The sequence below is a fragment of the Akebia trifoliata genome, chromosome 7, assembly GCF_017979445.1.
Source record: "Akebia trifoliata isolate Shusen 1 chromosome 7, ASM1797944v1, whole genome shotgun sequence".
NCBI lineage: Eukaryota > Viridiplantae > Streptophyta > Magnoliopsida > Ranunculales > Lardizabalaceae > Akebia > Akebia trifoliata.
This window is the reverse complement of record NC_141381.1, coordinates 25,887,284-25,908,920: the sequence shown is the minus strand read 5'-3', so window position 1 is coordinate 25,908,920 and position 21,637 is coordinate 25,887,284. Positions and strand designations below refer to the sequence as shown.

The 21,637-nt window shown below is 31.9% G+C and overlaps 1 protein-coding gene across 1 annotated transcript; it reads right to left on the bottom strand.

Moving 5' to 3' along the window:
• Nucleotides 1-1,337: 1,337 nt before the first annotated feature.
• On the bottom strand, nucleotides 1,338-6,085 carry LOC147398588 (uncharacterized). The gene is made up of 5 exons (XM_086447829.1): nucleotides 5,929-6,085; nucleotides 3,426-3,678; nucleotides 2,677-2,756; nucleotides 2,445-2,576; nucleotides 1,338-1,753 (listed from the first exon to the last, which is right to left on the bottom strand). The coding sequence occupies exons 2-5, from the start codon at nucleotides 3,620-3,622 to the stop codon at nucleotides 1,689-1,691; spliced, it is 474 nt and encodes a 157-aa protein (XP_086303955.1). The 5' UTR covers nucleotides 3,623-3,678; nucleotides 5,929-6,085; the 3' UTR covers nucleotides 1,338-1,688.
• Nucleotides 6,086-21,637: the final 15,552 nt, after the last annotated feature.

Sequence of the window (21,637 nt, the reverse complement as noted above, 5' to 3'; positions counted from 1 at the left end):
AAAAACAAAAAAAAAACATTTCATATCGCTTGTACTTATCGTTTAGATCAGATTTGAAAAAAAAAGGTTTAAAAAAAATTAATTTAACATGATCCAAGACTTTGAAAACGAACGTTCATTGAATCTCCAATTTTCAACTCTTTAATTTGAGTGTGTAATTGATGTGGCACCCTCTTAACAGTCTAAAAGCATTACAAGGCACTACAGGAAAAAAGAGTTACGGAGCATCCATTCCCAAATTAATTGGGGATAAAAATGGTATTTAAAATATATTTCATAAAAAGAGAAGATCAAAAATGACATTTATGAAAAAAAGAAAGATAAAATAGGTATTTAAAAAAGGTGAATAGTGATTTAAAGAAGTCCTTCAAAATTTCTCCCCTTATAGAGGGAGAAGATCCTTTGTTGTTCATTTTTCTTGTAACTCTCTATAACTATTAGAAACGGTTGAGGGTGTCCCACATTATCAAGACAGTTATATCCGAACGTTTAAAAAATAGAAATTGAACTATTTTATAATGGAAAGCATGATTCCAAAATGGATTGAACATTACTGCTCTTAGAGTTTCACCATATTTTGAAACAGCTGCCCAAGGTGGATGGCTCCACCAACTACTAGCTCTGGAGCTATGTTATCCCGTTCATCGGTTTGTTCAGCTTGAATTTGGATTTGCAGTTTTCCACTCTAGAACAAAATCAGTTCTTAGTGGAAAAAACTTTGAAGCGGAGTGGACAGCCCGCTTCAAAATTTTGAATGAACCCTCTGCATTGGATTACACGTGGCATTTCCAAAGAGGTATTTCAAATTTTGACAGAAATGTAGGAGGCGTGAAATAAATTCAAAACGCCACGTGTCTAGTTAGAGAATTATCTTTACATTTTGATTAACCTAAAGATTACAATGAGTTGGCTGAATCCAATTTAAAAAATTCAGCAAACTGCAATGATACAATTGGTTTCTCTAATTTATTGGTACAAGATTTGCCAAATTTCAAGAATGAGCAATTTTGCAAATTCGTTCGCTTAGTACAAGTTTGTGGTTTGAGTATTCGAGATAGGGTGAATGGAGCAGGTAAGTCATCTTCAGTCGGACACGCTTGACTCGTGCCTTCCTATTTTGAAATTTTCAATTCAGATTGTAGACACGGGGTAGGAAGCAATAGAAATAGACCAATGGCATTCGAATGGATGGAGTTGTAAATAAAATAAGACGATTGATTTGATCAAAATGCTTGATGAGATGTTTGATTCATTTTGATCAAAATCAAAAGTTTGTCTTGAATTGATCAATACCAGTCCCACTGTGAAGCATCTATTTAATCAAAGAACCATCAAAATAAGCAAATGGATGTCAATGTTACAATTTACTCATTTCTTCGACATGAATCGAGAAAATTTTCAATCTCAAAATTCGATGCAACATAGAAAAAGCTGTAAAAAAAAGACACTTCTAACTGAAATTATAGTAACTACTTTAACAAGAACTTATACATCTCTTTTTGCAGTCTTTTTCTTTCTACTTCACTGGCCGTCTGTTGATCCTCTACTTCTACATCTACATCTTTGATCTTCTTTTTCTTTTTTCTTGTTTCAGGCTCGGAAGCATCTCCATTGGTTACAGCAATGTGCTTATCATACGCTACGGGCTCACCATTGAATGGGGCCTCCTCACCTTTTGATTTCTTCTTCTAGCTTTTCTTTCCCGAAACTTCAGCTGGTCCATCTTCGATATCCATCCGAGTCTTCTCTACATCTGTTAATGTACTTACAGTCAGGATAAGAGGAAAGAGAAAAAAAGAACTGCCATATATAGACATGTCACCCCATGCACATGTTTTTGCTGAAAACAACTTGACCATGCAATTTGGACAATCCATCAATTTCTTTTGAAGGATCAAAATTAAATCATGGTAGATGACTGTAATAGGTCAATAAATTGGATGGTTGTGATAATCTGAAACAGGTCAATCATGCAAAGGCTCCATTTCATAGGGTTGAAGGCTTGCTTTGTTTAAATTCCAAATGATGGCATTACATATTTTCTCTCGAAATTATCCTCAATCAGACACCACTCGAGGCCAACATCTTTGACGAAACATATGTACAGCCACCAAATAAATTAAGGGTATTTTAGAAACACCCCCTGTTTAATTGGTGATATTAGGTTACCCTCTTGGCCATAACTCCACGTTGCATTTTCTTAATGATTCCGGAGATTTTAATTTTTTTTCTACAAAATGATCTTCTAATACTTAAATTACTAAGTCAAAATTTAACTGTTAGATCATCAAGAGAAAGCAATGTTGACTTATGGTCAAGGGGGTAAACCTAATCTTGCATATTGCAAGGGGGTATTCCTAAAATACCCATAAATTAACAACAATGAGATCAGCAGTCAAAACCTAGAAGAAAAGACACTCCACCATACTCTTCCCCTTGCTCACCATTATTACTATTTTCAGTAGCGGTTTTCATCACATAAATGTTCTTGCGAGGTGCAATCCCGTTGTCATAAAAGTCCAGTCTCTCCTCAACCTGTTCACGAAGCTTCTCTCCGAAAATAGAGGTATTCATCTCTGTATTCAAAAGGTGATGCAATGAGGCATCCAACAAACATACGAACAAATACGAGAAAGAGTAGATGTGTACATCTGAAACAAAGACAAGTTGAATTACCTGAGAAACAGTCAATGCGAGATGCAAGAACACTTGTTTGCGAGATGACGAGCCATTCGACCTCTGTTTCATGTAGATGCCTGACCAATAAATGAAGAATGGAAGATGAGACCATATTTGGGAGTGTTTCCTTGGGTTTTTAGTGCCCTGGATACAACAATATTGTTGAGGAAGATTGGGATGAGAATATAGACATTAAAAAGCAAAGAAGTTGATTTTAATAGTGTCGGTTTGTCCAAATAGTAAAGGGTGGATAGTACCTCTCACAATTGGTTCAATGACTTCCTTAAAGAGATGGAATTTCAAACCTCAATCGATAAAAATGCCCACTATTTTGTTTGTAATTTGAACAAAAAGATTTCAAACACAGAAAGAAAGACGTGCAGGTTCATAACTTAGCCAAATGCAGAAAAAGGTCCCCAAGCAAAAATATGCCAAATCTTTACTATTATAATGAGAGAAGGCGGAGAAGAAGTGGTTCGATACCAAATTTTGGATCCCAAAAATGCCCCCTCCTTTATATTTAACTTAATATAATTATAGTCATTTTGGTTAAAAACCAAGAAAATTGATGCCCACAACCCTATAATCACATTTGTTAGTTTTCAAAATTACAAAAATATCATTTTTCTACAACGTGATTGTCTTCTTCAATTTTTTAAATTATAGATAAGTCCTTTTGATATATGTTCATTTGCACATGCCATCTTTCTAGTTGATGATAATAAGGTCAGATACCGAATAAACACCTGAAAAGCGCTTTCTCTGCACCGAGGATCTGAAGGGTAGAAGAAGGGCACTTGGCCAAATTGGTGAGACTTCCAGCATGAGAAATCAAACATGCCCCAACAACTTCACCAATAAGAGAAGCCAAATTTGGTGCAATGTCGTTCATTTTATTCACTAAATATTCATGGAACCTCTTTCTGTATTCAGAGAGGTCCATTACCCTCTGTGCAAATTGTTTTACATTAATCAAGTTGATTGGGGACAAATCTTGTCCTGCAAAAAATTATGATACAAGATATAAACAAAAAAGGAGATGTGGCCTAGCAAAATATGATTTTTTTAATTCTTAAAATTTTGTCCTTCACAACCCTGTTGCATCAGATTATGTGTTTGGATGCCACAAATTGATGTGGTTAGAATCCACTCCAAGGTATGTTAAGCAACAAATTATCTGCATAAATTTGAATTTTATGACACGGATCCTCACTCCAGGGTTCACTCTATAACAAATTTGATAAAGTGAGGTTTGGTGGGTAACAAACTTCATAAAGTAAGGTTCCCTTGAAATTGTTAGAACTCCAAGGGAGTTTTTGTAATAAAAATGCAATAGCTGAGTTTACCCAGTAAATCTCTATTAATAATTTAGGTTACGAGGTAAAAACTAAAAGATAATAAAATGGGTTAAATTGATATATAATAAAGTTAGGAGTGAAGAAGAAAGACAAAAAAATGTGTTGTAGGTCGATGGGACATTTGTCCAACCTCAAAACTATAGCTGATGGGACATTTATCACCAACTGAAAAAACACAAAACTATAACAACTCAGTTGTGTTTTATTATATATATGTATATGCATAATTGACCCAAGCGTTACATCCTTTTCAATTGGCCTCCAAAGTCACTCTAGAGAATCCACGTCTTGTTTTCCACAATGTTAGTTCCTCTATTATATTATACCATTATAATGAGAAAAGGCCAAATAGGTGTTTGTTGACACCAAATCACCTTAGTTAATATTTGAAATGACGAAAAGACCCTTACAATATATAAGATGATAAAATATGATAATAAAAAATAGTTTATCCATTAAAAAAATTTATGAAAAATTACCAAAAAAGGGGGCCAAGTTTTCATAAATTATAAAAAATGCCAAATCTTAAAATATACCCAAAAAGAATTAAAACGTTGGATTGTACAGTTTTTAGTAACTCGTTGGACGTTCAACTTTTTATTTTGTATTTTAAATAAAAAAAATCGATAGTACCCCTCTACCTATTAAGGCCTTTGGGCATTTTTGTCATTCAAATTCATAAAATAACATAAAACACTGGACTGTCTAGTGGGCTACTAAAACATTGGCCAGTCCAACAATTTGAATCATTTTTTTTTTTAATTCTTTATTTTTTATAAATAACTAGAAATTTGGTCCCCTTTTTATAATTTTCCTAATATTTTATAATAATTTTTATAGTAATTATAAAAAATTTAATCATGCATAAATTATAATTTTTGTAATACATGTGCATTTGCACATTCCACCTAAATAGTATATATAAAAGTTAAAAATATTTTGCATTACATCACAGTGCTTTCCTTCTTACAGACATTCAATCTCTCCGTAAACTTTAGCTTTACTCAGTGCAAGAGTCGAGAGTTATTCATATTTTTTATTATTTTATTTTTATTTATTTTTTTGAAATATGAATAGTACTTGATTATAGTTTGATTAATATGTATTTTAAATTGCGACCTCATTTGTGCTGGGTTTGGTGATAAAAAATCACCATTCTTTTGTTTCTATAGGTTGATGGGTTTTTCCACTTATGTGGGGTATTTTTGGTATTTCCTTTTATTAACTTGTGAGAAACAAAATAGGGTCCCTAGATGGGAGTTATGGTCCATAAAAGGGTTTTAGGGGGTTTTCTCTTTTTTTGAGGGTGTGAGAAAACATTGAGTCTCTATGTACGCATTTTTCTTCTTTTGTAAAACCTAAATGCTCAAGGTTGTTGAGGGTGATCTTCACATTGTAGTCATAGGCTTGTGACGACAAGAGTGAGATCGATTTATTGTTTGGATTCTTATTAGAGTTGGGTGTAGAGATTTGGTGGGTTTCACTGAAGAGTTGGAGGTAAGTATAAACTTCCATTCTTGTAATTTGTTCCTTGAGTAGCAGATTTCTACTTGCCAGCTTGCCCGTTGATGTAACCCTATTGTGGGTGATGTAACCCCATTGTGGGTGAACCACCTATATCTTGTGTTGTGGTTGTGATCATTTCTCTATTTGCTTTATTATTACTTGTTTTTTGCTTTGCAACACATTCTTGGGGATTGGTTGTTGGAAGGGATTAATTTCAATAATCGTTTCCGTGTGTGGTTTGAGATCTAGCCACAACAAGTGGTATCCGTTAATCAAACAATAACGAAAATGGATACAAACGGAACCTAAATAGCTCACCAGATGATCAACCAAGAAGAATCGAAACATGGCGAGTGAACAAACATAGAAATTTCAACCAACTCACCTTCAGAAACCGCGTTGCATTGGAGGAGAATGGATGAAACGTAGCGAGTTTCACAACTTTTCCGAATCGATTGAGATCCACTACAGAACTTCGAACAGTTTCAGTGATCTGTCCAATTTCATCGATTCCAAGCTCTGCAACTGCACTTCCAAGGTTTTAGGGTTTAGGCATTTAAGGTTTTGAGAAGAGGCCGAGGTGCAAGTTATGGGTCACGTTCAAGGGACCTATGAGAAAACATATGTAAAAACAATGTAATATTAATAAAATTTTAAAATATGGGTTAAAAATTTCGGATTGAGCTGATTTTTTGTAAGGATGATCTCTATGATAGGAAAATCATCTGAAAAAAAAAAATCGGTCCAATTTGAAATTTCTAACCCCATTAAAAGTGATTTAGAATGTGGATCGTCGATTTTTTATCAATTTTTGTCACTAATTTGTAAATCACTTTTGATGGATTTAGAAGTTTCTGATTGAGCTGATTTTTTTGTGAGGATGATCTTCTTATCATAGTGACCATCCTTGCAAAAAATCAATTCAATCCAAAACCTCTAACCCATATTTTGAAAAACCATTGTTTTTTCATATGTTTTTACATATGGCCCTTGAACCGCCCCCATGTTTATATATATATCCGAATTTTTGAAAGTTTTAAAAATTGGTATATCCGAATCATTCTCGAACTATTTCCGTGTCGTATTTTTACCGTCCTGCGTTTTTTTCGTCGAATTTTCAAAAGAACCTATGCACTACTATTCCGAATGGTACCCGATTTATTTCCGTACCGTTTTTTTTCGATCCACCGAATTGCTAACTATGGGTGCAACTACACCAAGTAGCGTTCATCAAGTGCTCCAACAATTAGGGTGTTACGTGAGCCCGCTAAGCCGGCCAGGCCTGGCCCAGAAAAAATATATGAGTCAGGGCCTTGATCTTTAGCCCACAAAGCTTGGGTTGGGCTCAAAAAATTTCAACCCTAGCTTTTGATTACAGGACGGATTAGGGCCAAACAATCCCCAACCCAACGAGCTAGAGTATATTATATATTCTGTATTAGGGGTGTCAATGGGATGGTTCCACATATACCTAGTACCGGATCCTAAATGAAATCTCGGTTCCAGTTCCTATTGATTTCGGTTTTGGGTATGAGATCTTTGGAACCAGAACCGACCCGATAAATATCTGATACCCATCGAGTACCCACTAAGATGGATTATGTATTTTGAATGAGAAAAAAATTATGAATATCCAATAAAATAGACAATTATTTATAAATATAACAATTTATCTTGTAATTCCTCAATTAAAAGTTAAGATGAACAATAAAATTTTCAAGCAAATCAAACTTTTGAAAATATAAAATCATACAAAGTTATAGTATGAAACCTTTGTTTATCATTGAAATTTTATAAAAGTACAAAAAATGAATGAATGTGCATGTAGAGAAAAGGTAAAAATTAAAGACTTGACATTTTCTTTATATTTTAATTTTACTTCAACTATGTTTACTTGAAGACAGTTCTTTGTAAGCATTTAATTAGACTATTTATTTTAGTATAATATTATAAATTAACTATTCGGGTACCGAGTGGAGGTCTGCTTCTTATTGGGTCCTTAAGATAGCTACCCGAACTCAAAAATGATCGAGTCCGTATTGGTAGACCCATATTCTGTATAGATATATGTATGATTTTATGATAACAAAATAACTAAAATATCTCAAGAAGTGGAGGTCTCAGACGCTTGAGTTTGAATCCTCCTTAGGGGCTAATTTCTGTGATTTTATCCTATAAATTACCTAGTCGTGTGGGGAGGGGATTGCATGTGCACCACAGATTGGTTGGGTTCTCTAAGAGGCTAGCGTATCTCAATCCAAAAAAACAAAACAAAACAAAACAAAACAAAATATATCATAAACAAGAGTCCAACTAGCCTTAAGTTAGTAAGGATCTCACCCTTACTAAGGGTCCTTGGGCTCACCTTGTAGCATCCAAAATATGATCCGATGCTTTAGGCTTGTAGAGGAAAAAATTCTATGAACTTTGGAAAAAAGTTATTTTTCACGGTTGAATTTCAATTTTAAGTTTGGGAGTTATGTGGAAATTCACTAATCATTCAAAACCTTCAATCAAGCTCCAAAGAAATTGTTTTTTATTTTACTTTTTATTATTATATAAGTTTACATTAATCTATAAGAAAAGACCAAGGTCACAGAGTCCTATTGGCATATTGATCAATATTTGAGATCCTTATATATGTTTTTAAACTAATGGCATTGCCCTTTCACGTAGGTCTTCTCTTATAGACTAATGAGAAATAACCTAATGTTACTTTCTTCAACCTCAAACAAAAAATCCTTGAATTTACCCTTCAAAACCACTCATCTTTAAACTTTTCAATCTCATCGAACAAGTATAATTTGTCCCCTCTATAAGAAAATCCTGGCTTCACCATTGGATATGACTTGCTTGAGTCATCTTGGTATTGTTCAGTATCAAGGCCAATGGACTCTACATCTCAATCTTCACACTATCTCACACAACAAACGAGATGACTTACATGATATTTTAAAAAAATTGACCGAGTCAGTAAAACTTAGTTGTGTCAACTTGAGTTTGTAAATTTTAATTAAAATAAATATATTTTTATAATTTAAATATTTATTATTTAAAATAAAAAAATCCTTTGGCTAAGCATATTTTAATGTGTCTTGATGAATGCACGCGGTTTCTAGTATGTTGTTGGTACGTGGCTAAAGTGGCAAAGGCATAGAACCATAAATCTTTTTCTTTGGGATACACAGGAAAAAAATCTGTAATTCGGCACCCTTGCCACATCATACGCGTACCAATCATGTGCATTCATCATTATTCTATTTTAATATATCTTATTTTATTAAAAAAAATATAATTATTTGTTTATAAATATGTGTAAAGGCTTTTTCGAACTTTCCACTCCTTAAGATGTGAACTGACCTTTGATGAAAAGCTGGATGTTAATCCAATAGTTTTTTTTTTCTATTGACAATGATTTGGTAATGTAGATACGTGGGCTTTGAAATCTTTGTAGTTTGAATTCATTTACACGGGGTTTTGGAGTCATCACTATTCAATTAAGGTGTGAATGGACATTATAAAAATAATTTTGAAATTCATTTTTTCTTAGCTTATAGTGACTCTCATATCCAAATGGATAGGGAAAAGATCTTCTTAGAGATTCTATGGTAAGGGAGTTCAGTTGAGAGACAAGGAAGGTGTTAAGCACCTTGTCCTTCCTATCCTAAGATGTTACCAATTATTGATCAAAAGTGAATTTAGAAACTCATTTTTTTGGATTTTAAAGATAGAGGAAGCCATAGAAAATTTTAGAAAAATTGGTTATTTCTTTATTTTGAAAAATAAGCAAAAGATGATGATAAGCAAACCCTACTAGAAGTAGGTGTTTGCTGAATTTTTTTGTGAGCTTATGACTTTGATGGAAATTCACATAGATTTCATCATTTAGGGTCCTAAAGCTTCAAAACAATTTTATGCGCCTCCTATGGAGATTTATTTGTTAGTTTGATCCTTAGGTGATGTTCATGGATTGAATAAAATTATATGAGAATCAAGTTTTCTGCATGAAATTTTTTTATCCATTTTTTAATATTTTTGTTGGTTTTAAAGATTGGATATAAGCTTAAAAAGACTTATACTCTTACTTGTCGTCATTTTAAGAATGAGTGTATGCAAGATGTATGTATGAAATGGACTCGTCAAGAGAAGATTACTTCCTAAGAAGGTTACTCTCTAATTCTATTGCCATCAAAGAAGATAAAAAAAGAAAAAGTATTATTTTAGGAACCTTAAAGTACAATAAAAATAAAGAAAGTAAAGCATCTATACTATGAATTTAAATTGCATGAAAATAAAGAATGTAAAATAACCTAATCTAATGCTCCTAAGGAACTTATTGCGAACTTAATGGGGGAGATTACCTCTAAGAGGGATTACTCTCTACCCCTAAGCCTCTAGCTAAGAATTTAAATAACTACATCAGAAAATATGAAAGTAGACTAAATAAAAAAAAGTGCTTGAAAGTAAAAAAATATATATATATATGAGGGGGGGGGGGGTGCGAGAGAGAATATGGAGATTAAATAGGAAATGAAAGGTTTAACCCCACCTTAATCTTCTTCTTCTTAGTTTTTTTCTTCTATGAATTTTGGGAGAGATTTAAGAGAACAAGAAGGCTTGAGAGACTAGAAATGGATTTGGGCAAAATTTTGGATCACCAAACGAGCTTCTCCTATTTACCTTATAAGGGTCTTCTATTTATAAGATTTGGGAAAACCCTTAAGGGCAAACTTGTCTTAAAACCTTGATTACCGAAATATTCTAAGAAAAATCTTCATGAAAAATATTAATTTCACCTTCTAACCTTGACCTTGATGGTCTAGGATAAAGTAATCATAGGCTTTGGAAGATAATCAATTTACATTGAATGTCATAGGAATCATGTGAATTTTGAAGAAAATTAGAAAGGTAAAAATAGGAATCCACTCTAATGAGTCTTAACAAACTTGTGTGAAATAGGTAATTATCCTTGAGTGGGGACCAAGTAAGATTAAAAATATTTGTTAGAAGATTTGAAAAATTACAAGAAGACTAAAATGGTGGAATTATTGGAGAGTTGAAGTAAGGATAAATAGGACAAAAAAAATGAGAGATTTCTTAAGGGAAAAGTCATAAGGAGAGGGATTATGTGGTCATTTTCCCTAATAAAATTCGAATACACATGGGTAATTCAACAAAAATTAAGTTTAGCTGAAAGTAAGGTTCAACCATACCAAAAATTATCTTTTGGTGTGGATGAGGTCATTCTAAGATTAAATATAGTCTGACCGAAGGTAAAGTTCGACTAGGCTTAAATTTTCTTTTAAAAATGTCCTTCAGACTATTTGACTTCTTGAAAGTTGGGTCTTACATTTTTTTGAAATTTTCTTTTGGTCAAGCCTATTTTCGAAAGGTTTTGATGTTCTCGGGTTTGACCCAAACAAAAATAGGGGTGTCTACAAGTAGTTTCTATACTCATTCAATTTTTGGAATAGTAGGCGATAAGAAAGAGAAAAAGATGAAGCCCTTGTGTGGTGCTTGCCAAAGTTCCTTTGAAGTTTAAGTCAGCAACAATAAAAGTAAAGATGAAAAAATATAGAAGATGATGAACAGTGTAGAATGTAGAAGATAATCTAAAAGTTAGAATGCCTGAAAGAAATCATGTTTTGAACCCTCTCTCACTCTTTGATATGGATTTTATAATTGGAATCTAAGGACATGTGTCAGCACATGATTGGTTCAAGTGTAATGCCAAGTGGAATGTTAATTAGATAGAGGTTATTGACTATACTCATGGACTTTGTGCCTATGCCTCATTAATGTTAACACTTGAGTTTGATTAATAGTGTTTCGATCTATTTAATGCTGAGTTCATGTAATTTCAATGTTTGGGGTGGGTGAGTCAAAGAATGTCATATATTCATCTAATTTGATAAGTACTTTCAAATATCTCATTTAATACTATAAATTTGGCATGATGAGGAGCTTAGATCGCCTTGAATTCCTTGTCTTATTATGTCTGAGATTCTAAGATCCAGCTTAGTAACTCACCAATCTACAAGTTAATCCGAACCTATCTTGTGATCATTTCAACTCGGTTGTAAACCGTGCTTCTTTTGTGGCCTGCCCTATCTTAATAGTGGTACTGAACAATTGCACTTGGGTGCTAGGTTCGTACCATACTGCTTAGGGATTCTGAATTAGTAGGAGTAGAGTTAAATATCTCTTCTTGTTTTTGTGCTCGATTCGAACAAGAGTTTATCATTATTTACAGTGATTCCATATTGTTTGTGTATATCGGGCTCAATGTTGCACAAGGGGGCATTAGTTTCTTTAGAACACGTGTCTCAATACTAGGGCAAGACAAAAATGATCTCGACAATATGCAATAAATCTTTGTAAACAAGTTAATGATTTATCTTGTACAAGATGAGACAATTCGATCTCTTCCATGAACGAGACCAGACGTCCTACCAAGATTTGAAACCATGCTTGTTTGAGTAAGAACTTTACTATTTTAGCGGTCTCACCCTAACATATATAGCAGGGATACGGACTCAATTAAGTCGGGCCAATGTCCTCTCCGGACTCAATTAAGTCGGGCCACCCCCACTCCATAAAGAGGAGGAGAACATGGAGGAAAAGTTTGATGTCTCCTCCCTTTAAATAAATGCTTTGTGGTGTACCCAATGGGACCCACCAACCCTATAGACCAATCTTTTTGTTGGGTTTAATACACAATCAACTTTATACTAGATTGGATGATTTTTCATGACTGGATCTGATTATAACTATTGGAGACCAAATCACATTTATTGTTCATCAAACTAACCTTATTTAATTAAGTGTGCATCAATGCATTTTGAGAGGGAAGATATCAAACTTTTTTGTCTTTTAAGTATATAAAAAATCTTTTTTTTTTTTTTTGCTTTTTAAGTTAATGGGATTTTTAAAGGGATCATTGCATTGTGGTTCCAATCACCATTCTATGTGTCCTACCATGGAGATCTTTTGCATATTGATATTGACCCATCTACATTTTACATCATGAATAATGGATAGGTGTTATTATAAAATGAAATATACATGAATCAGACGATTACGATTATCCATAGTCACAAAATTGAGGTACGGATTTAAATCGACAAGAAAAAATTTCGAAAAGACATTAAAAATGGAAAAAATAGAAGAAAAAAAAAGAGAAAAAAAGAGAATAAAAAAAATTAATTAATTAAAAGTTATGAAAAAATATATATCTAATAAAAATTCACAAAATCAAGATATTATAATCAAATCCCATATTTTTATATTTATAAATTATCAAATTCTATTATGTATCAAATCCCACATTTAAAAAAAAAATTGTTTAAATTTATGTTCCTACAAAAAAAAAAAAAAAAAAAAATTTTTGGAAAAAGTGATAAATTCTACTACAAATGAAAAAGTCATGTTTTTTTTTTATCGTCTTAATCGTTAGAGATGCAAGTCACGTTTTAAATGCAATTTTTTCAAAAAAAAAAATCACCATTTTTTGTTACTGTACGATTATCTAACCAAGTCAACTATTTGGGTGAAGTCAAGGTCATGGAATCTAAAATGGTGGGTCCAATATTAAATATCTGATTTGAGACCCATTTTGTAATGGCCACTTGCATCTGACACGTTCCTCATCGATATTTCATTTTCTTTGGTTATGAAACTTTTGGGTTCAAAGTCTCATACCCTCATTTAGGTTGCACCAGTGATGGTAAGTTTGCATTTGATGCATAGAGATAGACTTCACATCAGTCTCTTTAAGTCACTTACCTTTGTTCCATGCAAATTAAGCAATGGCCCCACCAAGTAACTATTAATGTAGTTGGAAATCAATTCTTTCCCTTAAAAAAATCAAGTTCAGGTGGCCCACTTAAGTAGCCTTTAATTGAGTACCAATTCTTTACATTAATAAGCTCTCATTTTCTTTTATTTCATCTTTTAAGGAAAATTGATTTTTTCTAGGAAAATTTCCCCTACTTCTATACAAATTTTGACATATAATGATATATTGATGATGAGTTATTTTCTGGAGGAAGCATGGTTTTAAATCTTGTCCAAGATCGAGATGGCACGCCCATTCCATCTTTCATCTCCGTGTCGTTAAGCAACAAGAAGGATTTATGTGATATCTCACCTTCCACACCATCTTATAAGATAAACGAAATGTCTTGAACGACATTTTAAAAATCTAGTTAATCGGGATTTTGTAAATTTTGATTAAAATAACTATTTTGTTAGAATTTAACTATTTATTATAAAAATAAAACATAATTTTATGACTAAACATCTTTTAATCTCTTTTATTTTATTAAAAAAAATTATATATATATATATATATATATATATATATATATATATATATATATTCATTTAAATATACATAAATAAATTATTATAAACCGAGTTAAAAAATTTATCTTGTCCGAGATGAATTGACTCGTCCAAGACAATTGAATTGATACAAGACAAGAGGCCAAACCAAGTTTTGAAATCATGGGTGGAAGTGAAAACCTATATAGAAAAATAAATTCTATTTTTTTTTCTTCCTTGGATTCCCTCGTCTCTATCCGGATTGGAGATTATAAGTGATAAACAAATCCAAGTGGTGGTGATTGATTTATGATTAGTTAATTATTCATTTGAACTACCTAATCATGTAAAATTACATAAACACCCATCATCTTCTTTCTCAATCATACATACCTTTTTCTTTGTGAACCTCTTTATGTTTGGTAGGTACTAAAATTATTGAAAAAAAGAAGATATATATCCAGTAAAATTTTAGAATAACCTCCGACAACTAAGGAAGGAAAAAAAAAATGAAAATTGGATGGTTTGAAGAGGTCAAAAACACAAATCAATCATTAGCGCTCCTTACTGCACTCAACATCGCACGGAACATGAAATCTGCTGGAAAAAAAATTACTTGCACCATAAATCCAAAGGACCTTAAATACTAAGGATGGTATTTGAAATAATTAATTCTTTTTCTTCCAAATTCTCTATAAATTGCAAATTGAATGATGGCTCATAGAATCATAGTCACCAAGTCGAAGTACGGGTTTAAAATGGTAGGGGAAAACTTTGGAGAAAACGAAAAAAAGGAGAACAAATCGAAGAAGAAAAAAAACCAATGTGTGTGTGTGTGTGTGTAAAAACAATCATTTTTCAACATATGAGTTAAAAGTTTTAAATTGGGCTGCTGTTTTATGAGGATGATCTCTTTGATGAAAATATCATCCTCACAAAAAAATCAGCTCAATCTGAAACTTCTAAATCCATCAAAAGTGGATTACAAATTATTGGTAAAAAATCGAAGGTCCACATTCTAAATCACTTTTGATGGGGTTAGAAGGTTTAGATTGGGCTGATTTTTTGTGAGGATTATGTTCTTATCATAGTGATCATCCTCATAAAAAATCATCTCAATCCAAAACTTCTAACCCATATTTTAAAAAATATTTGTTTTTTACTTATGTCCCTTCAACACCCCCTATATATATATGAGGAAATTATCAAAAAATATAATAAAAAAAATATTTTGTAAAAAAGTAATAATTTTTTAGAAATTATCAAAAGAAATCTAAATTGACTATTTAAGGGTCAAAATTTAAAAAAAAAAAGAAAAAAAAGTTAACAATTGCAATTGCCACTTTTTAATTTTTAATTTTTAATTTTTAATTTTATTTTTGGCACGTTTAGGAATGGTTTTTTACTGTTCCTCATGGCCAATTTTTGGTGTGGTGTCATTTTCAACTTTTCAAAAAAATATTTATTATTTTTTTCTCCAAGAAAATGTTAAATATAATCTCCTGAAATCTAATTAATTTTTTTAAAGAAAGGATGCCTTTAGTTGATAGGGCAAATCAATATAGATGGCCGCCATGGATTATTCAATAGATGGCCACCTCTTAGGTGGCACACTTGGAGACTAAAAATATGACGGTTAATTTTCGAGTCAAAAAGCATATTGATCCGGTGTTAGATAAATTCAAGGGTCAAATAGGTGTGGTTGGGATAAATTCGGCCTTGCTATAGCAAATATCATCAAGATAACAAATAAAAGGGTGCACATCTACTATTTTGGGATTTAATGAAAAATTATTTTTTGTTCTTTTTTAAAACAATCTTGCAAATTCCTCCATGTAGATTGACCTTAGAAAGAAACTTACAAGTATTTCAAGAAATTATAAATAATCTCTCAAAAATCCCACCTGAATGACATAAAAGAAATAGAATTTAGGGTCCATTAATGAGAGATATTTAAAATGGGAATCCAGAACAAGTCCTTTATTATTGTCCAAAAACTCCGTAATAAACATCAATATTTATAGTTTTGGAGAAATGATCTCAATCAATTCAGAGGAATTGAGCAAGTCAAGGATATAAATGGTTGTAAAGAACAACGACTTAGAAATTAAAACAAAAATATTCTGAAACATTAGAAATAGTCAAAAATCATTCATAAACGTGTTAGAAAAAATTTAAGAAAAAAAATAAAAATTATAAATTAAAAAAAAAAAAAAAAAACTATTAAACAAGTCTTCCCCCCATTAAAAAAAATAATAATAAAAAAAAGCATTTGAATCATATCTAGCACAATGTATATGTGATTAATAAAATTTGACCAAATGACTTCTATAAAAGAGCAATGGACAAAAATGTGATCCACCGATTCACTACCAAGTACCAACGTTATGAAGGCAATACAAATTTATAAAAAGGAGATGGTCCCCTGTTTTATCTTATCGACAACTATGGGATTTGTTCCACTCCTTTGCAAACCATTGGATTAAAGTATTTATTAAAGTAGGTTTCAAACTTTAATTTCAATGATGGGAAATAACAAAATAGTAACCACTAAGGGGGTGGCTGAATGGTAGTAACTTGGGGCCAAGGAATCTGCTCTTTCTATGGTTTCAAGTTCAAATCCCACTACTCATTAAAAATCTTGGTGGTCACGCACCACTCCACGTAGTGGGGTATAGCCTGAGTGTGGGGCGTAGGGACTAGTTAGATGCACGCAAGTTGGCCTGGATGCCCTTCGTTGTCAAAAAATAAAAATAAAAAATAGTCGAAAATCATCAATCATACTATTTATTTATTTATTTATTTTATTAGGTGGGTCCAAAATATAGTGCGAGATGACATTTTTAATGACCGTACGACATCATTATCTTCTTGGATAAGTGGACATTAAAAAACTACTTGCACCATATTGTCTATATATGGGTCCCCATGTACTTACAAACCCGTTTTTATAATTCTTCCAAACAAGTAAGTCCAATGGCTGGCATTGGAATTTGTGATTTTGAACATGGTTTGGCTTCTTGAGTGATACAGCTATGAAGTGGACCTCAAAACATTTTCATAGGGCTGGGAGTGGATCGGATCGGATTGGACCGGATCAGGTATTTCCTATCCAAATTTTGGATCCAGGTTGAGGACATATATGTTCTGAAATCTGATATGAAAAAACTTAAAAAATAAATAAAATGAACCTCGAATCCCACATCGAACAATAGAAATTATTTAGGGGTCGGGATTCGATGATTCATTAAAAATGACTTATAAGAAAATTTGAAAATCGTACTTTAAAATAAAAAATTCAACAGTTGTGATTTATCGTAAATATTTGTGTCACATGCTTAACTTGACTGTTGGATTTCATGTTTTAACGATTGGGATTAGTACTTTTTTCTGAGTCATTAGATTGTGATTTTTATTTTTATTTTTTTTAGAGTAATAATTTCTTGACTCCCCCTACGTGGCATTCTCAAAATACTCTCTTGATGTGGCATGTGTTAGAACCATAGATCCTTCTCTATATATTCTGGTCAGGGGGTCTGCCTAAACCTCCGATTACTCTCCAAAAAAAAAAAAAATCATAGATCTTTTTCCTCGAGATAGACAAATTGTACATATATATGGAAACGTACAGATGTGTATCCCGAGACATAAAATCTATGGTTCTAACACGTGCCATGTCAAGAGAGTATTTTGAATATGCCGGGTAGGGGAGTCATGTTATCACGATTTTATTATAATAATAATAATTATTATTATTTTTTTTATGGTTTAGTATTTGATTTTATATATATAAAGTAGGTTGAAAATGATTGTCTTGGGAAAATGCAATTTGTCAAGTCTTGAAGGGCAGGTGGAGCCCCCAGTGAAGTGTACTTTATGTGGTCCTTACTATAATGAACTTGTTTGACAGATTCAGTGAAGTATCATTTATCCACGTCTTTAGAAAGACCAATAGGACTGCTGACATGTTTGTTTTCTATCCGCATAGTTTATGTTGTACTAAATTAGATTGTGAGTTACTCTCTAGTGACCTTGTCTTTATTATTTATCAAGATGCATGTGGTGTCTCGATTCTTCGATTGTAGTTGGTTTTGGGTCTGCCTTAACCCTGTTGACCTTTTAAAAAAAAAAAAAAAAACCCCAACCCCTTGAACAAATGATTTGTTGGGAAAATTCTAACTCTTCTTTTCTAACAAATTATGTGAAGTATGAACACCTAAGATTAGACATTATCTTGAAATGTTTGCAATTTATGCCTTGCTTGGTGTGCACCAAATCATTTGCAAATGCAAATAATTTTTCCAAATCGATTTTACCCGTGTTTGGTTACACAATGCAAAGAATTTGCATGGATGACTTAAATTCTTAAGAAATTTCAACAAATGATTTGCAGCACAAAAAGTATCACAAATCATTTGTAAGATCACAATGGAATTTTAAATCACAAAAAAAATATTTGCAAAAGATTTTCCAATTGTTACCAAGCAATAGTAAATCATTCATCACAAACCATTAGCATTGCAAGCCTGGTTTGGTGCACCACAAATCATTTGTGTTTGCAAATAAACGCAAATGATTTGCACTGCAAATGTTTTGCAATGAATGATTAACTGTTATTTGCTAACCATTGGGAAATCCCTTCCGAATCTTGTTTTGTGATTGGTTGATCTTTAAAATAAAATTTTCATTGTGATTTTGCAAATGATTTGGGGTTCTTTTGTTTTGTAAATCATTTGTTGCAATTTCTTATTATCCATACAAATCATTTACATTGTGTAACCAAGCACTCATAAAATTAATTTCAGAAAATTATTTGCATTTACAAATGATTTGCAATATACCAAGCAAGGCCGCAAATACAAGTGATTTGTAGTGTAACGAGCATGACTTAGAAACAAACACTTGAAAATATTTTTAGAAAAAAGGAAAATACTAACTTTCAAGTCTTTGTGGAAGTATTTTTTTCAAAAATAACCCTAGAATGGATTCATAATTTTCTTACTATTATAACCAGAGTATTGTGAATATTTTTTATGACAATCCAAATTAATTAATTTTTTAGATTATAAAAATAACCTTGCATCTTAATCTTCATTTTTTTTCCAGGTTAACATATTCCTATTAAAATTATTTTTCATCCTAACTTAATAAAATATCAAAAAACATTTTCCTTACTAACTCAGTAAGAATTTGAACCTTACTAAAGGTCGTTTTGCTCAAATGAATTATCGAACTTTCACATAACTTTCAAATTCAAAATTGAAATTCAACAGTGAAAATTAAAAATTTTCTTTTATTTTTTTTTCAATGTTCAGAAAATTTTGTCCTCTGCAACCTTGAAGTGGCGGATCATGTTTTTTTATTCCACAAGGTGAGTTTAAGGACCTTAGTGAGAGTGAAATCCTTACTAACTTGGTAAGGTTAGAGGGATTGTAAACCCTTGTTCTCTTTCATCATCTATCTTTTTCAGGTCTCTCTCATGTTAAATTCTTATCCTTTTTAATTTCTCCTATTTTGAATTATTGTGATTTCATGGAATTGAAATGCATGCTTGTTTACAACATAAACTGCCACAAATACAGAATTTTGTGTTTGCAGAATTTTGTGTTTATTGAAATTTACATAGTTTTGTGATTAGAATGCTTAGTTGTGTCTAATGGAAAATTTTACGTTTGCTTGATTATCATGTAAACGTAAAAGAAAATTTATTTTTCTTTTTAAAATATTGGTTAAATTTAAATAAAAAAGGATAAATAGTTACATATTACTTTAAAACAAATCAAAAAATTATTGACAAATCATTTTCATATAAGTCATACAATGCTATTCTCTTTAAACCAAAATTATAATAGAAATCCAAAATTTCTTTAATCACCGACAATTTACCTTAAATATCTACTACATGATACCAATTTCCACTTGCTAATTTTTCATTTTAGAAAGAAACGCTATTGTCCCAAACATGTCAATATTAGCATTGATAGTGCCTAATGTAACTCGCCTTAAACTCATTTTAATACCCTACATCTAATTTATATATATATAAATTAACGAGGTAAGGTTTCTATCCTTCGTTTTTCTTATATTTAAAAAAACATCAATATTTAAAAAATCATTTTTTTTTTTTTGAAATTTAAAATATAAATAAAAACTAGCTCCAAGTAGGATTCTATCTCACGATTTTTTGTTTAAATAATAATTATATTAACGTTGGGTATGTTTAAGAAGTTAGGGAAAGCTAGAGAGAGCGAAAAGAGAGAGATTTAAGAAATTACATATATATATATTATATAGAGAGAGAGAGAGAGAGAGAGGAGAGAGAGAGAGAGAGGAAACTTAACATAATGTAAATTTTTATGGAGGTATTTTTTTCGCAACACTTTACGGAGATTCAGTTGTAATTTTAATTAAATTTTGTGTTGCTTTACGGTAGGGCCCACCAGAATTTTAGCATACAAGCACCCACATCCTGCAAACAAACGTAAATATTTCTGTTTGCGTTTGTCTACGGTGCAAACTTAATGAAAAACAACAGATTTATAAGATTCATGGATATTTCTAATGTTTTGTTACATTTTCGACTCACTTTTTTTTTTCTCTCTTGTGTTACATTCTATTACTTGTCGTTTAGCCAAAAATTAAAAATAAATAAAAATTGTTTTTGTGAGGAATTATATTTTTAAAATGAATAATGATGAATCCATCCGGTCTTGATATGCAGTTGGATAATGTGGCAAGGGCACAAAATCGCTTATCTTTGCTCTATGTATCCTGATGAAAATGATCTATGATTCTATGCCCTTACCACGTCAGCCATGTACCCAACCACATACCAAGATTGGGTGCATTAATCATTGACTCTCCTAAAAAATCAAAGTTTTATCTGTATAAAATTCAATTAATAAATTACAAGAAAAATCATATTTTTTTTTATATTTTATAGATGGAATTTTCTAACCTCCAACAATGTCCAAGGATTTTTCTCCAACAAAGGACTGAGATTTTGTTATTCTGACTTTTCAAGAATATCCTCCTATTTTAGCCAACACCAAACGTTGGTTGAGAGTATAAATTTTCCTTTCAAGATGTCCATTCTTCCAAAATTGAATCCATCAAACAAATGGTTGAGACGAGAGTTTCTATAGATCGTGAAGAAAAATGCCACTCTATAAAATATAGAATCGCGATCCAGAATGGTGTCCTGTTACTATAAAAATGTAAGGAGTCTACATGGCACATTTTTGTTGGAATTCAAAATCCTTGGGCTGCGTAAATGACTTGATTAGGAGTCTGAGGTGTTTTAAACACCAACTAAAACGTGCCATGTAGGCACCTATCTTATTTTATTGGAACAGAACACCATATTGGATCCTGAGCCTAAAATATATACTAATTCATTGGAAAGAAGACAAACTTGGAAGGAATTGTGATAATCTGACTACCCCAGATGGCAAACTCAATTGATTACTTGACGTGACAAATTCGAGAATCGTAGATATGCATTCCTCGGGAAATATGATTCCCTTGAGATACACTTGTTATGGGGAAGTGCAACCGTGTATCCCAAGGAACATAGATCTATGATTTCTTAAACTTGTCACGTTATGGGATACTCAGATTATCACAAATCACTTGCAAAATTAATGTTTTTTTCCCTTTTATGTCAACTGTTTTTTTATGAGAGATTTTATAGGCATCCCAACTTTTACTTATCACATCCTAAGTAAAATAAAAAAAATTAAGAGTTGGAGAATAGCATTCTCTAATGT

Excerpts from the sequence above, each read along its gene's own strand:
- LOC147398588 (XM_086447829.1), bottom strand. The coding sequence starts at position 3,622 with ATGGACCTCTCTGAATACAGAAAGAGGTTCCATGAATATTTAGTGAAT. Across the intron at positions 2,757-3,425 it reads GCAGAGAAAGCGCTTTTCAG|GCATCTACATGAAACAGAGG; the intron begins GTGTTTATTCGG and ends TTTATTGGTCAG. Across the intron at positions 2,577-2,676 it reads TCGCATTGACTGTTTCTCAG|AGATGAATACCTCTATTTTC; the intron begins GTAATTCAACTT and ends TTTTGAATACAG.